The sequence below is a fragment of the Canis lupus genome, chromosome X (assembly GCF_003254725.2).
Source record: "Canis lupus dingo isolate Sandy chromosome X, ASM325472v2, whole genome shotgun sequence".
Taxonomy (NCBI): domain Eukaryota; kingdom Metazoa; phylum Chordata; class Mammalia; order Carnivora; family Canidae; genus Canis; species Canis lupus.
Window position 1 is genome coordinate 83,353,666 of NC_064281.1, and position 12,546 is coordinate 83,366,211.

Here is a 12,546-nt window from a genome sequence, read left to right on the forward strand (position 1 = left end):
AAAACACATTCCAGATAAACAAAAAACAAAAACAAGCTTTCCATTTCCAACCCTACTAGGGCAATGCCAGGCCTTACTTTGCTCTTTTGTGTGGTTACACTTTCTTATCAAAGGAAAACAGGGGCCTCATTGAGCTCTGTGTGTCAGTTATAACTAGAGAAAGGGAGTGTGGTCCCCCCTCATTTATTCTTTTTTTCCCTTTTTTTGATGAAAAGGTCAACAAAAAAAAATGTTTGCTCAGAGAGAAAAGATATTATGTAAATAATTAGCCCATTCCAAGATTATGTTGCGCATATATATAGTACAGTAGAGAGCTGTAAGAGGACTAGAATTTGCAGCAGGACTGGACAGTTTATGACTTTGAGAAGTAGGAACTCTCTGTAGCTCTGCTTATCTGGAATGCATGCAGAATGGCTTGTACTGGCTTAATGGAATGAGGCCCCCAGCCTTGATCTAGATCTTCAACTTGGGAAGAATCAGGAATCGATGAAGGAGGTCTCAACTGCTACTGCCATACTGAACGGAACAGAATCTCTTCATCGATTAATAAGGAGGCTGTGTTACCTAATTAGGTAGGCTCTCCGGGTGGCTGGCATATGTACCAGTGCCTCCGCATGGGAACAAAAAGAGAGAGCTCGAGAAGAAACTTGGATAAAGCATTTCTGGAATAGTCAGGTTGAATCGGCTTGAACCAACACCCCGGGGGAGTCTGGCCGGGCTGACTTTGATGATGCTTTCTTTCTCTGCTTTTATAGGCTCAGCCACAGCTTTCTCATCCATGCTTTGGGTCTTCTGAGATTGTCCGAAGCATCAAAAGGTAACAATACTGAAGTCCATACCTGACCTTTAACCCATGTCTCTCTAGGTGAAAACGGGAATATTTATCCAAAAGTCTTTGTGGTGTTGTTGTTGTTGTCTCTCAGGGTTGTCCTGTCTTGCCAGAGAAGACAGTGCTGATATCGAAGGCCAACAAAGACTGAAAACTGGGTCATCCATCAGTGTTTCGAGGGCATCCAGAGTCATAGATTTGGCACTGCATCCGTGAGCCAGCCGCCAGTGAGAACAGGTGTCTGACACCCCTCCCCACCGCCTTGTCCACGGCCTCCTGGACCTGCGCCGTCCCTAAACTCTTCCAGGTATCCTTGGGGTCTAATGTCAGTTTCAGTTCCCAGACCCGTTGCTTGATACCCTCCCTCCTTCAAGGAGGGGCTTTTTGCTAGCCTCAGCTCAACTCACACTGGCCCTCTGGGATCACTTCTGCTTTCTCTGCTCCAGGTCAACCCACCACCCGATCCCCGAATCGAAAGCACAGAACATTTGGAGAGGGAGGAATCATGGAAAAGGACATTGTAAGTCACGAGGAGGCTCTGGTGAGCCAAGCAAACAACACAGACCCGGGCACCGCAGCAGCAGAGGCAGGACCCCTGCCCGAGGCTGAGAATCCACCTGAAGGTGCCCCAGCGGCTGCAAGTAGTGGGGTCGATGTGGGGCAGGAAAGCACCGGGCCGGGAGAGAATGAGGAGATGCAGGATATGTCTGTTGTTAGTATGCTTCCCAGCGTGAAGGCTGATGGTGGCCCGTGCCCAGAGGGGGTTCTGGTTCCAGGCGATGTGACCCCACAGGGGGCTAACCCCGAGGGAAATGCAGGGAAGCCAGGCAGCGGGAAAAGGAGGAATAGAAAGCGGAGCACGATCGTCTATCTGCCCTGGCCTCTGACACTGCAGACTCGAGCGTCTTCTGCAGCCCCCGTGCTGGGCCAGACTCGCATCCTGGGGTCTCTGTCGCTGGCTGATACTGAAGAGGAGGTAGTGTATGAAACCAGTGAGCCAGGGGGGGACAAGGAGGCAGAGAACACAGCCGTTCTCTCTCAGCCTCAGGAGGCACCTGCTGATGCCCTGTGGCCAGCAGCAAGTCCCGTTGAGCCCCCTCTTGAGGATGCATCCCTGGCAGCCAATGAGGAGATAAACAAAGGGCGGAAAAATAGACGGAAGGGGAGAAATAAAAAGAATAGAAGGATCATGGCTAGTCCTTGGCCTCTGACGGTCCAGGCCTGGGCATCGGTCACAGGCTCAGATCAGGCAGAGACAGCTTCGGCACGGGATTCATCACTTGATAATGATGGGGCCAGTGTGGAGGAGCATAAAAGCCAGGGTCCAGAGGGTGAGGAGGATAACCCATCAGCCGAAGCTCTTTATCAAAGTGCACAGGAGGAGGCCCCAGAATCATCTGCCCATCTGGAGCAGGCCTCAGGAGAGGAAGGGGAGTCCCTCGCTGCGGACAGCGAGGGAGATGGAGAGCAGAGCGGACACAAAAGGAGTACTAGCAAGGAGAAAAGTGTCTTAGCTCACCCTTGGCCTCTGACAGTACAAGCCTGGGCATCATTCAGAGCAGCAGATTCAGTTCAGGCTCAGCCTCAGGAAGAATCTTCTGCTGCAAGTATAGGGGTGGCTGTGGGGCAGAAAAAACAGCCTCAACTGGAGAACAGTAAGGAGGAAGCAAAGTCCGCTTCTCCTTGGCCTGTAAGGGCCCAGGCTAGTGCCCCCTCCTCAGAGTCAGCTCAGAGGCAGGTTTCATTGAAGAGGGCTCCTTCACAAGACCCCCAGTCGAAGGTGAGCCAAACCAGGAGGGGGTGCCAGGGGAGATGTAAGGAGCAAGTTCAGGGCGATGCAGAGCAAACTGTGGAATCTGGTCAGGAATGGAGAAGCACCGAGAGATATCCAGAGGATCAGGACTTTTGGGAATGCACAGTGGTGAATTTTGCTAGGCAAGTCGACTGTCGCTATTGTGGGGAGCTCTGCTCACAAGAGCGGATGGAGTCTTTGACTGTGACCAAAACCCACACCCACATGGGTACTTGAGTGATGAGAATGCAGGGACCAGAGAGGGAGAGGGCTGAATCTCAGGCAGTCTAGATAGGTAAATGGGGAGGGTTCTGAGATGCAGAGGAGAAAAGAAAGAGACCTAAGATCACTTTGGGTCCTGCAAGGGCCACCATCCACATCTGTTGGGAGAGAGGTATTTAAAATGCTACATTTGAGAAAAGGCAGGCTCAATTTGGTAAATTTCCCAATTGGTAAATTTCCCAGTGACATGGCAATTTTACTCTCTGGATGGATGGGCAATTTCTTCCCAAAATAAGTTTTAGGTTTCTGGAGAACTGACACACACAGGGTCACACTTCAGAGAAGCAAAAATGCTTTTTTCTCTTCTTTCCTATAACATTTTCAACATTGATAGGAAAGGTGTGCTACCAATAGCTGATAAACAGTATTAGAGTCTAGAGAGTAAACCAATGACATGTGTATTGGAGCCTGAGAATACTTGGAAAATAGCATTGTATATTGCATATTAGATTGTAAACTGACTTAATGATTGCATTTAGTTCTAAGACTGATCAGTTTACAGTTGCTGAGAATGCAAGCTCTAGAGCCACAATGCCTGGGATCAAAACCCGGCTTTGCCACCCACTACGCATTGTTCCTCTGAGCAAGTTATTCTTCCCTTCTGGGCCTCAGTCTATCCCGTGGGGTTAATAATAGCACCTGATTCATAGATTGCATGATTCAATGAGTTAATACATGTGAAGCACTTAGACTAGTATGTGGCATATAATAAACCCTCAGACACTAATCACCTATGATTGCTCTAACTTTCAGCACTAAATGTCATGAAAGGGTCTGGCACTGTGTATTATGTATCTTGAAACTTATACAAATGGCAGTTCATATGTGAGACAGAAGGCAGAAGACGATGCCTCCATCTACAACGATGATAACAGAGTCTTAAAGCCACGGAGCAAAATGCTACTCAAGGGGGAGAAGCAGACAATAAAATGATAGCCATCTTTCCGAGGTGTAGGATCTCAACCGGGGCAGGGCAGCGTGCAGCAACAAAGGCCGGGAGAGAATATGCTCCTGCGTTAATATCTGTTACTGCGGGAGGGTGGGATCGCACACGGGCCACCTGCCCATGTTGCCGCCTCCTGATCCTTTTCTGTAACTTCCAAGGGCCTACATCATCACGTCATCAGCAAATAATCAAATTTCATGAAGGTGGGCAACAAGGACAGGGAGACTTCTCCTCAGTGGACTTGGAGGAGTCACCCAACGTGGGAGGCTCTCAGGGTGCTGGACAGTCCTCCCCAGGGAGGACTCCCCAGCCCCCAGCTGCTGGAAGGAGGCTCGGCCCACCGAGAAGCAAGAGGGAGGGACTTGCATTTTTCTCCAACAACCTGTGGGATCAAAGGTGGGAGCTTACTCTTCTGCTCTAACCTACCCTTGCCTGATTTGGCAGGGACCTTGCTGCTCTGCCTGTACTGTTGCTACCACCTGCCACATTTGTTGAAACCTTCCCTGGAAGCTTCACTGGACGATGCAGCTGGGCCTATGCTGAGAGTAGAGTAGACTTTTGTAGTGGCCTTTTGGATAGTTTGGCTTTGGGGTCGATTTAGTTAAAATAATATCCTGATGCATCCCCTGGCAACATCGCTGGGGTAGAGCTATATTCCTGGCAGGCTCTGAGGGGGACCGAAGTGCCCCTTTTATATGCCCTAGATGCTCTAGCAGGCTCTTTGGGAACTTTTGGAGAAGCGTCTTTGTGAAGGGGCAGGAGGGACTTTTCTGATGCCTGATTATCTTCCTGCCCCAAGGGGTCCAGCTACACTCTAATCTCACCTGAAGGGGAGAGTTGTACCCCCTAGCTGGGCTACATGCCTTGCTATGAAACCCAGAGCCTTAAAGACGAGAGACTGTATATATGTATGATTTGAGGCCTCAGAGCCTCACTACCCCCCCCCCCCCCCCGAGACCTCAGGGAAGGGCTCTCTGCTATGCATCAAGGTTAGAATATGGGGAATGAAAGAACTCCAGTGAAGTGGAGCTTTGGGAGAACAGGCACAAAGGAGTCCATGATCTCTTTCTCCCAGGTGAGTCCTCTCCTCTACTTCTCCAACGTTAGTTGTAAATTCCAGGCAGGAGGGCTACTCTGGGCAAGGGGATGAGCAGGGGAAAGGGAATAAGGAGAAGCTGGTTTCCCAGTTCTTGGGCTGGTCTAAGTGTAAAGCTAAAAGAGAGGGTAAAGGGGGTCTGGGTTCCCTTCGTTGTCCAGCTCAGCTCACCAGGGTAAGAGAGTCAAATTGGATTTGGATCAGAAGCGCCGATAACTGTAAATAAAGATTGCATTTGTCTGAACCATTTCCTGTGTCATATGAGTCTTGGGATACTTTAAGTGTGATGGTAGGCAACTGACAAGAGTCTAGCTCTAGTGTTGTGGAGGAAACCCAAGCATCTGAGAAGCACAACTGGTCTTGTAGCTGTCCTTCATCCTACCACTACCATAGCTGGTTCTTTAAAAAGGTAGCAGCCAGGAGAAGCAGGGTGGTCTGAACAGTCCCCAGTGAAATTTACAAAGGCAATATGATGGAGTCGCTCACCAAGAGATAAGCCTTTTAACTGAGATCTCTTGGCACAACACCTTATTTTCCCTGTTCCAAAAGGAAACCATTCTGCCTGCCTTTCTTCCCTAAGAAGACTTCACATTTCCAGCCCTGTCTCCCATCTGCCCCAAAAGAGACCTAGTATCCCCCCAAATACTCCGTGGACATCCTCACCTGCAGGTTTTCCACAAATCCTCCCCTATGCCTAGCCTGCCTTTGTCTCCTGGAACATCATTCTCGCCCCATTTTTGAATGCAAAGCCCTACCAGACCTACTTCCAGCCCAGGGATGCATTTTTCGTTCATTCATCTGGGGCTTTCTTTTGCACCTGAACCAAAGCTGCTTACACTGTTGCTTCAGGGGCTCGGTGAACATTTGTGTTAAGTATTCTTGCGGAATCTATATTGTTCTTAAACTCAGGCAGCCACTTGGAGGTCACTTCCTATATACATGAAGTGGGCCAGGTGCCCAAGGGCATCTTTGATCTCACAGCTAGGTAAAGAAATTGCTGGACATCATTCACTTCCCATAAAATAAATGCTCCCTGGGGGTGGGGGAGAGGGAATCCGGTGAAACACAATGGCTCTTTCATGGCATTTACCTTAACTAATATTCCTGAAGTACCCAGAGTTTATATAGTCCTTAACTCCCAAGAAGTTCACAGTGTTCCTTGATATCAAAGCACCTGCTTGGCTCAGTCCATAGAGCCTGCGACTCTTAATCTCAAGGTCATGAGTTTGGGCACCATGTTGGGTATGGAAATTACTTCAGTAAAATAAAAGAAGGGATGCCTGAGGGGTCTACCTTTGGCACAGGGTGTAATCCCAAGGTCTCGGGATCAAATCCTGCATGGGGCTCCCCACAGGGAGCCTGCTTCTCCCTCTGCTTATGTCTCTGCCTCTCTTCAGGAATGCAAATACCTTCGGAGCTGGCCTTGCTGGAGGCTAGTCCAAAGGGGGTATGCAAAAACCAAAAGTACACAGCTTGGTGTCTACAGTTCCAAACCATCCGGTCTGGTCTTCCCCCATCCTCCTCCCCCAACCAGCAGAAGCCCCAAACCGTGTTTCGGATCCCCAAGGCCAAAGAGGCCAAACAAAAGACCTCCTTTCACAGAGGGGGGCCTTCAAGGATACAACTGGAAGCAAATGTCCATCTCCACGTTACATTTTCTGCAAGATTAACAATCACTTCGCTGTTTCTCTCCTCCTCCTTAATGACCCAAGGGGTTCAGCTATTAAGTGATAAATCCTCTGTGTATTCATGACCTGCTGGTTTCATTCTGCAGCCCAAACTGAAACAACCGAGATAATTGAGCTACCTCTGAGGCATTGAGGAGAGGAGCTGCTGTGGGAGACTGGGAACAAACCTCTGGCAGCAGGAGCTCCCCCACCCCGCTCCCGTCCCCTCAGAAAGGAATCCTGAAGGAAGAACCCAAATGGAAATGCAGGGCACAAAAGCCATGAAAGGCCAAGTGGAAGATGAACAGGGGGCGGGGGGTGGGGGGAAGAGCTACCAGTGCCTTCTCTTCGCCCTCCCCTACTCCTTTGGTTTGCATCTGGGCAACCCGCTGAAGCCAGCTAGTGGGATTTAGTCCCAGGGGCTCTAAGGACCTGGTCCCGAGGTGGTCCCCCGTCAGCTGAGAGGGTGAGCAGAGGGAGGATGGGCTAACCACCCATGGAGAGAGATGATCTGGAAGGATACACCCTAACCCCTGCCTCTTCGCCTCTTATCCACTCCAACCAACCTTTGCTTTCTGAAAAGAAATGTGGAGGGGCAGAAACATTGTCCCTGTTTCTCTTCTAGGTTCTTTGGCTGGTCTAATCATTAAATTGACTTAAGACGGATCAGCAGGAGAAAAACAAATTCAATTATCCTGATATAAGGAAGGGGGAAGAAGTCTGGGGATACTGAGGGAGAGGAAGGCCAGGAAGACAAGAGAGGATGTTTGTAAAACAAAGTTTGCCCTGGTGTGTAGGTAAGTTGCTTTAGGTAAAAAAATGTTTCTGGTGAGAGCTCACTCCCTGCTACAGGCCCCTGTTCTGATGGAAATTTCAGCGGTAGAGGGGGAGGGAAAGAGCTTTTCCTGAATCTGCTGGGTTGTGATTGCCTGTAGCTCAAACAATCCTCATGCTAAGTGATGTATTTTGAAGTGGTAAATCCTGCTCCTCTTAAAAAGCAGGACAAAAGTTGCTTGCCCACACGGAACTTTTTTCTTTCTGTTTTTCTAAGATTTTATTTATTTATTCATGAGAGAGAGAGACAGAGGCAGAGGGAAAAGCAGGCTCCCTGCAGGGAGCCCTATACGGGAACTCTATCCCAGGACCCCTGGATCACACCCTGAGCCTAAGGCAGATGCTCAACTGCTGAGCTACCCAGGAGCCCTGGGAGAGAGAGAATCTTAAGCAGGCCCCATACCCAGTGCAAGCCGCACATGGAACTCCATCTCACACCCCTGAGATCAAGACCTGAGCCAGAATCAAGAGTCAGACGCTTAACTGAATCATGCAGGCACCCATACAAAAATCACTCTTATTTCCAAACTTCCAAGATCAAACATCTTCATCCAGCAATACACAGTGTTTGGCTCTTAGATCTAATACATTCAAATTTTTCTCCTTGACTGAACAGCAGGAGTGAGTCTTATTGACCAAGGGCCAACCCCTTTTCTGAATGAACCATGTGTAAGTGAAGAAAGATCTGCTTGGAATAACTTCTCATTATGTCTCCACGTTGTCGCCTTTCAAACCATGATGCACACACCTAACAGACTGATCTTTCAAGCATTCCTTTCCTAACCTTTGTTTTGTTTTTTTAAAGAGTATTTGTTTATTCATGAGACATATACACAGAGAGAGGCAGAGATACAGGCAGAGGGAGAAGCAGGCTCCCTGTGGGGAGCCCGATATGGGACTGGATCCCAGGACTCTAGGATCATGACCCAAGCTGAAGGCAGATGCTCAACCACTGAGCCACCCAGGTGTCCCACATTATCCCCAATTTAAATTCTGTATCCTTTAAACATGAACACTCCCTACCCCCTTTCCCAGTGCCTGGTAATCATTATTTTACTTTCTGTCTATAAATTTGACTGTTCTGGATGCCACGTATGAGCGCAGTCATGCAATATTTTGTCCTTTTGTCACATTAAAAAAATTATTTGAAGACTTTTGTCAGATTGGAAACTCTTCAAGGGCCCAGCACCCTGCTGAAACAAGAAATAGGTAGGTAGGTAGATAAATAAGTGTAGAGGTATTCTCACAGTATCCAGCATAATTTAGGGGTAATTAATAAATGTGGATTTTTCTCACTTTGTTAAGAAACCAGATCCCTCATTCAAAAAACAAAACAAAACAAAACCAGGAATGTCTTCTAAGATATCTCCCAGACCTTTTGTTGTGGCTTAAAAAGAAGATTTTATTTATTCATGAGAGACACAGAGAGATAGGCAGAGACATAGGCAGATGGAAAGCAGGTTACCCTTAGGGAGCCCGATGTGGGACTCAATCCCAGGACCCTGGGATCATGACCTGAGCCAAAGGTAGACACCCCACTGCTGAGCCACCCAAGCGTCCCTTATTGTGGCTTTCTTATCTTTGGGTAAAAATCACACTCTGGGGCTGTACCTGCATCTGTTTAGGCCCAGTGGGTTTTGGCTGTGCTCACTGTGATAAGGCATGTATGGTGCCAAAATTGACTTCCTTTTGGCTCATTTCCTAAGGTAAATATTGAGCTCATCGAGGGAAGAGACAATATTTCTTTGATGTTTCTTTGCAGCATGGCAGTGCCCAATCCCCCCAAAAGCACTTGAGTAATGTTGTCAGGATGGGAGGGGGTGATGGCTGTGGCTGGGCATTACATGATTGTCAAGGAACCTATTTTGACAACCAAATGTAGATGGGGAAGAGCTTGGCACCAGGGTATAGGGCAAACCAAAGCCCTCAGGGCAAAATACTTCTGCTCTTGTTTTCGTCATTAGAGAATAATGAATAAGAGTAGTAGCCAACATGAAAACTTAAATACAGGCCAGCATTACTCCAGACACTTGACACATTTTCCCTTTTAATCCTCACAACAATCTTTGGGCACCTGGGTGGCTCAGTCGGTTAAGTACCTGCCTTTGGCTCAGGTCATGATCTTGGATTCCTGGGATTGAGCACCCCATCAGACTCCCTGCTCAGTAGAGAGTCTGCTTCTCCCTCTCCCTCCACCCCAAACCCCACTCGTGCTCTCTTTCTTGCACTCTCTCTTTCTCTCTCTCAAATAAATAAATAAAATCCTTTAAAAAAATCCTCACACCAATCTTAGGAGATAGGCACTATTGTTAGTTTCATTTTATAAATAGAGAAACTGAGGCATGGAACGGTAAGTAATTTTCCCAAATTAGTAAGAAGTCTGGATTTGAATTCAGACGGTCAGAGTCCAGAGCTCAAGTTCCTGGAGTCATGTGAGGAATTGAAAAACTTAATAGCCCTGAGAGAGAGAAGTACTTCTGGCTGGTGAGCTCAGGTGGTTAGAGCTTGGGGACATGGAAGAGGACTTTGTGGCTCAATTAGATATGCTCCCTTCGAGGTCCAATCCTGGCTGGAAAATGGCTGCCCATGGTCAACAAAGAATAAGAGACTTAAAGATTGGGTGTAGCCTTATCCTTAGTGGCAAAACAATTCCAAAGACCATCCTACTCTAATGGGTCATTGATGTCATGTTCATATACTAAGGATAGCATGGATTTTTTTTTTAAAGATTTTTTATTTATTTATTCATGATAGTCACAGAGAGAGAGAGTCAGAGAGGCAGAGACACAGGCAGAGGGAGAAGCAGGCTCCATGCACCGGGAGCCTGACGTGGGATTCGATCCCGGGTCTCCAGGATCGCGCCCCGGGCCAAAGGCAGGCGCCAAACCGCTGCGCCACCCAGGGATCCCCGATAGCATGGATTTTTAAAAAGATTTTATTATCTTTTATTTATTTTTTAAAGGTTTTATTTGTTTATTCAGGAGACACAGAGAGGCAGAGACATAGGCAGAGGGAGAAGCAGGCTCCCTGTGGGGAGCCCCATGCAGGATTTGATCCCGAGACCTTGGGATTACACCCTGTGCCAAAGGTAGACCCCTCAGGCATCCCTTCTTTTATTTTACTGAAGTAATTTCCATACCCAACATGGTGCCCAAACTCATGACCTTGAGATTAAGAGTCGCAGGCTCTATGGACTGAGCCAAGCAGGTGCTTTGATATCAAGGAACACTGTGAACTTCTTGGGAGTTAAGGACTATATAAACTCTGGGTACTTCAGGAATATTAGTTAAGGTAAATGCCATGAAAGAGCCATTGTGTTTCACCGGATTCCCTCTCCCCCACCCCCAGGGAGCATTTATTTTATGGGAAGTGAATGATGTCCAGCAATTTCTTTACCTAGCTGTGAGATCAAAGATGCCCTTGGGCACCTGGCCCACTTCATGTATATAGGAAGTGACCTCCAAGTGGCTGCCTGAGTTTAAGAACAATATAGATTCCGCAAGAATACTTAACACAAATGTTCACCGAGCCCCTGAAGCAACAGTGTAAGCAGCTTTGGTTCAGGTGCAAAAGAAAGCCCCAGATGAATGAACGAAAAATGCATCCCTGGGCTGGAAGTAGGTCTGGTAGGGCTTTGCATTCAAAAATGGGGCGAGAATGATGTTCCAGGAGACAAAGGCAGGCTAGGCATAGGGGAGGATTTGTGGAAAACCTGCAGGTGAGGATGTCCACGGAGTATTTGGGGGGATACTAGGTCTCTTTTGGGGCAGATGGGAGACAGGGCTGGAAATGTGAAGTCTTCTTAGGGAAGAAAGGCAGGCAGAATGGTTTCCTTTTGGAACAGGGAAAATAAGGTGTTGTGCCAAGAGATCTCAGTTAAAAGGCTTATCTCTTGGTGAGCGACTCCATCATATTGCCTTTGTAAATTTCACTGGGGACTGTTCAGACCACCCTGCTTCTCCTGGCTGCTACCTTTTTAAAGAACCAGCTATGGTAGTGGTAGGATGAAGGACAGCTACAAGACCAGTTGTGCTTCTCAGATGCTTGGGTTTCCTCCACAACACTAGAGCTAGACTCTTGTCAGTTGCCTACCATCACACTTAAAGTATCCCAAGACTCATATGACACAGGAAATGGTTCAGACAAATGCAATCTTTATTTACAGTTATCGGCGCTTCTGATCCAAATCCAATTTGACTCTCTTACCCTGGTGAGCTGAGCTGGACAACGAAGGGAACCCAGACCCCCTTTACCCTCTCTTTTAGCTTTACACTTAGACCAGCCCAAGAACTGGGAAACCAGCTTCTCCTTATTCCCTTTCCCCTGCTCATCCCCTTGCCCAGAGTAGCCCTCCTGCCTGGAATTTACAACTAACGTTGGAGAAGTAGAGGAGAGGACTCACCTGGGAGAAAGAGATCATGGACTCCTTTGTGCCTGTTCTCCCAAAGCTCCACTTCACTGGAGTTCTTTCATTCCCCATATTCTAACCTTGATGCATAGCAGAGAGCCCTTCCCTGAGGTCTCGGGGGGGGGGGGGGGTAGTGAGGCTCTGAGGCCTCAAATCATACATATATACAGTCTCTCGTCTTTAAGGCTCTGGGTTTCATAGCAAGGCATGTAGCCCAGCTAGGGGGTACAACTCTCCCCTTCAGGTGAGATTAGAGTGTAGCTGGACCCCTTGGGGCAGGAAGATAATCAGGCATCAGAAAAGTCCCTCCTGCCCCTTCACAAAGACGCTTCTCCAAAAGTTCCCAAAGAGCCTGCTAGAGCATCTAGGGCATATAAAAGGGGCACTTCGGTCCCCCTCAGAGCCTGCCAGGAATATAGCTCTACCCCAGCGATGTTGCCAGGGGATGCATCAGGATATTATTTTAACTAAATCGACCCCAAAGCCAAACTATCCAAAAGGCCACTACAAAAGTCTACTCTACTCTCAGCATAGGCCCAGCTGCATCGTCCAGTGAAGCTTCCAGGGAAGGTTTCAACAAATGTGGCAGGTGGTAGCAACAGTACAGGCAGAGCAGCAAGGTCCCTGCCAAATCAGGCAAGGGTAGGTTAGAGCAGAAGAGTAAGCTCCCACCTTTGATCCCACAGGTTGTT

The 12,546-nt window shown here is 48.1% G+C and overlaps 1 protein-coding gene across 1 annotated transcript; it reads left to right on the forward strand.

Moving 5' to 3' along the window:
• The first annotated feature begins 310 nt into the window (after nucleotides 1-310).
• LOC112649410 (uncharacterized) lies at nucleotides 311-5,189 on the forward strand. Its single transcript, XM_025431682.3, has 4 exons — nucleotides 311-572; nucleotides 756-817; nucleotides 924-1,136; nucleotides 1,276-5,189. The coding sequence occupies exon 4, from the start codon at nucleotides 1,335-1,337 to the stop codon at nucleotides 2,856-2,858; it is 1,524 nt and encodes a 507-aa protein (XP_025287467.1). The 5' UTR covers nucleotides 311-572; nucleotides 756-817; nucleotides 924-1,136; nucleotides 1,276-1,334; the 3' UTR covers nucleotides 2,859-5,189.
• Nucleotides 5,190-12,546: the final 7,357 nt, after the last annotated feature.

Excerpts from the sequence above, each read along its gene's own strand:
- LOC112649410 (XM_025431682.3), top strand. The coding sequence starts at position 1,335 with ATGGAAAAGGACATTGTAAGTCACGAGGAGGCTCTGGTGAGCCAAGCA.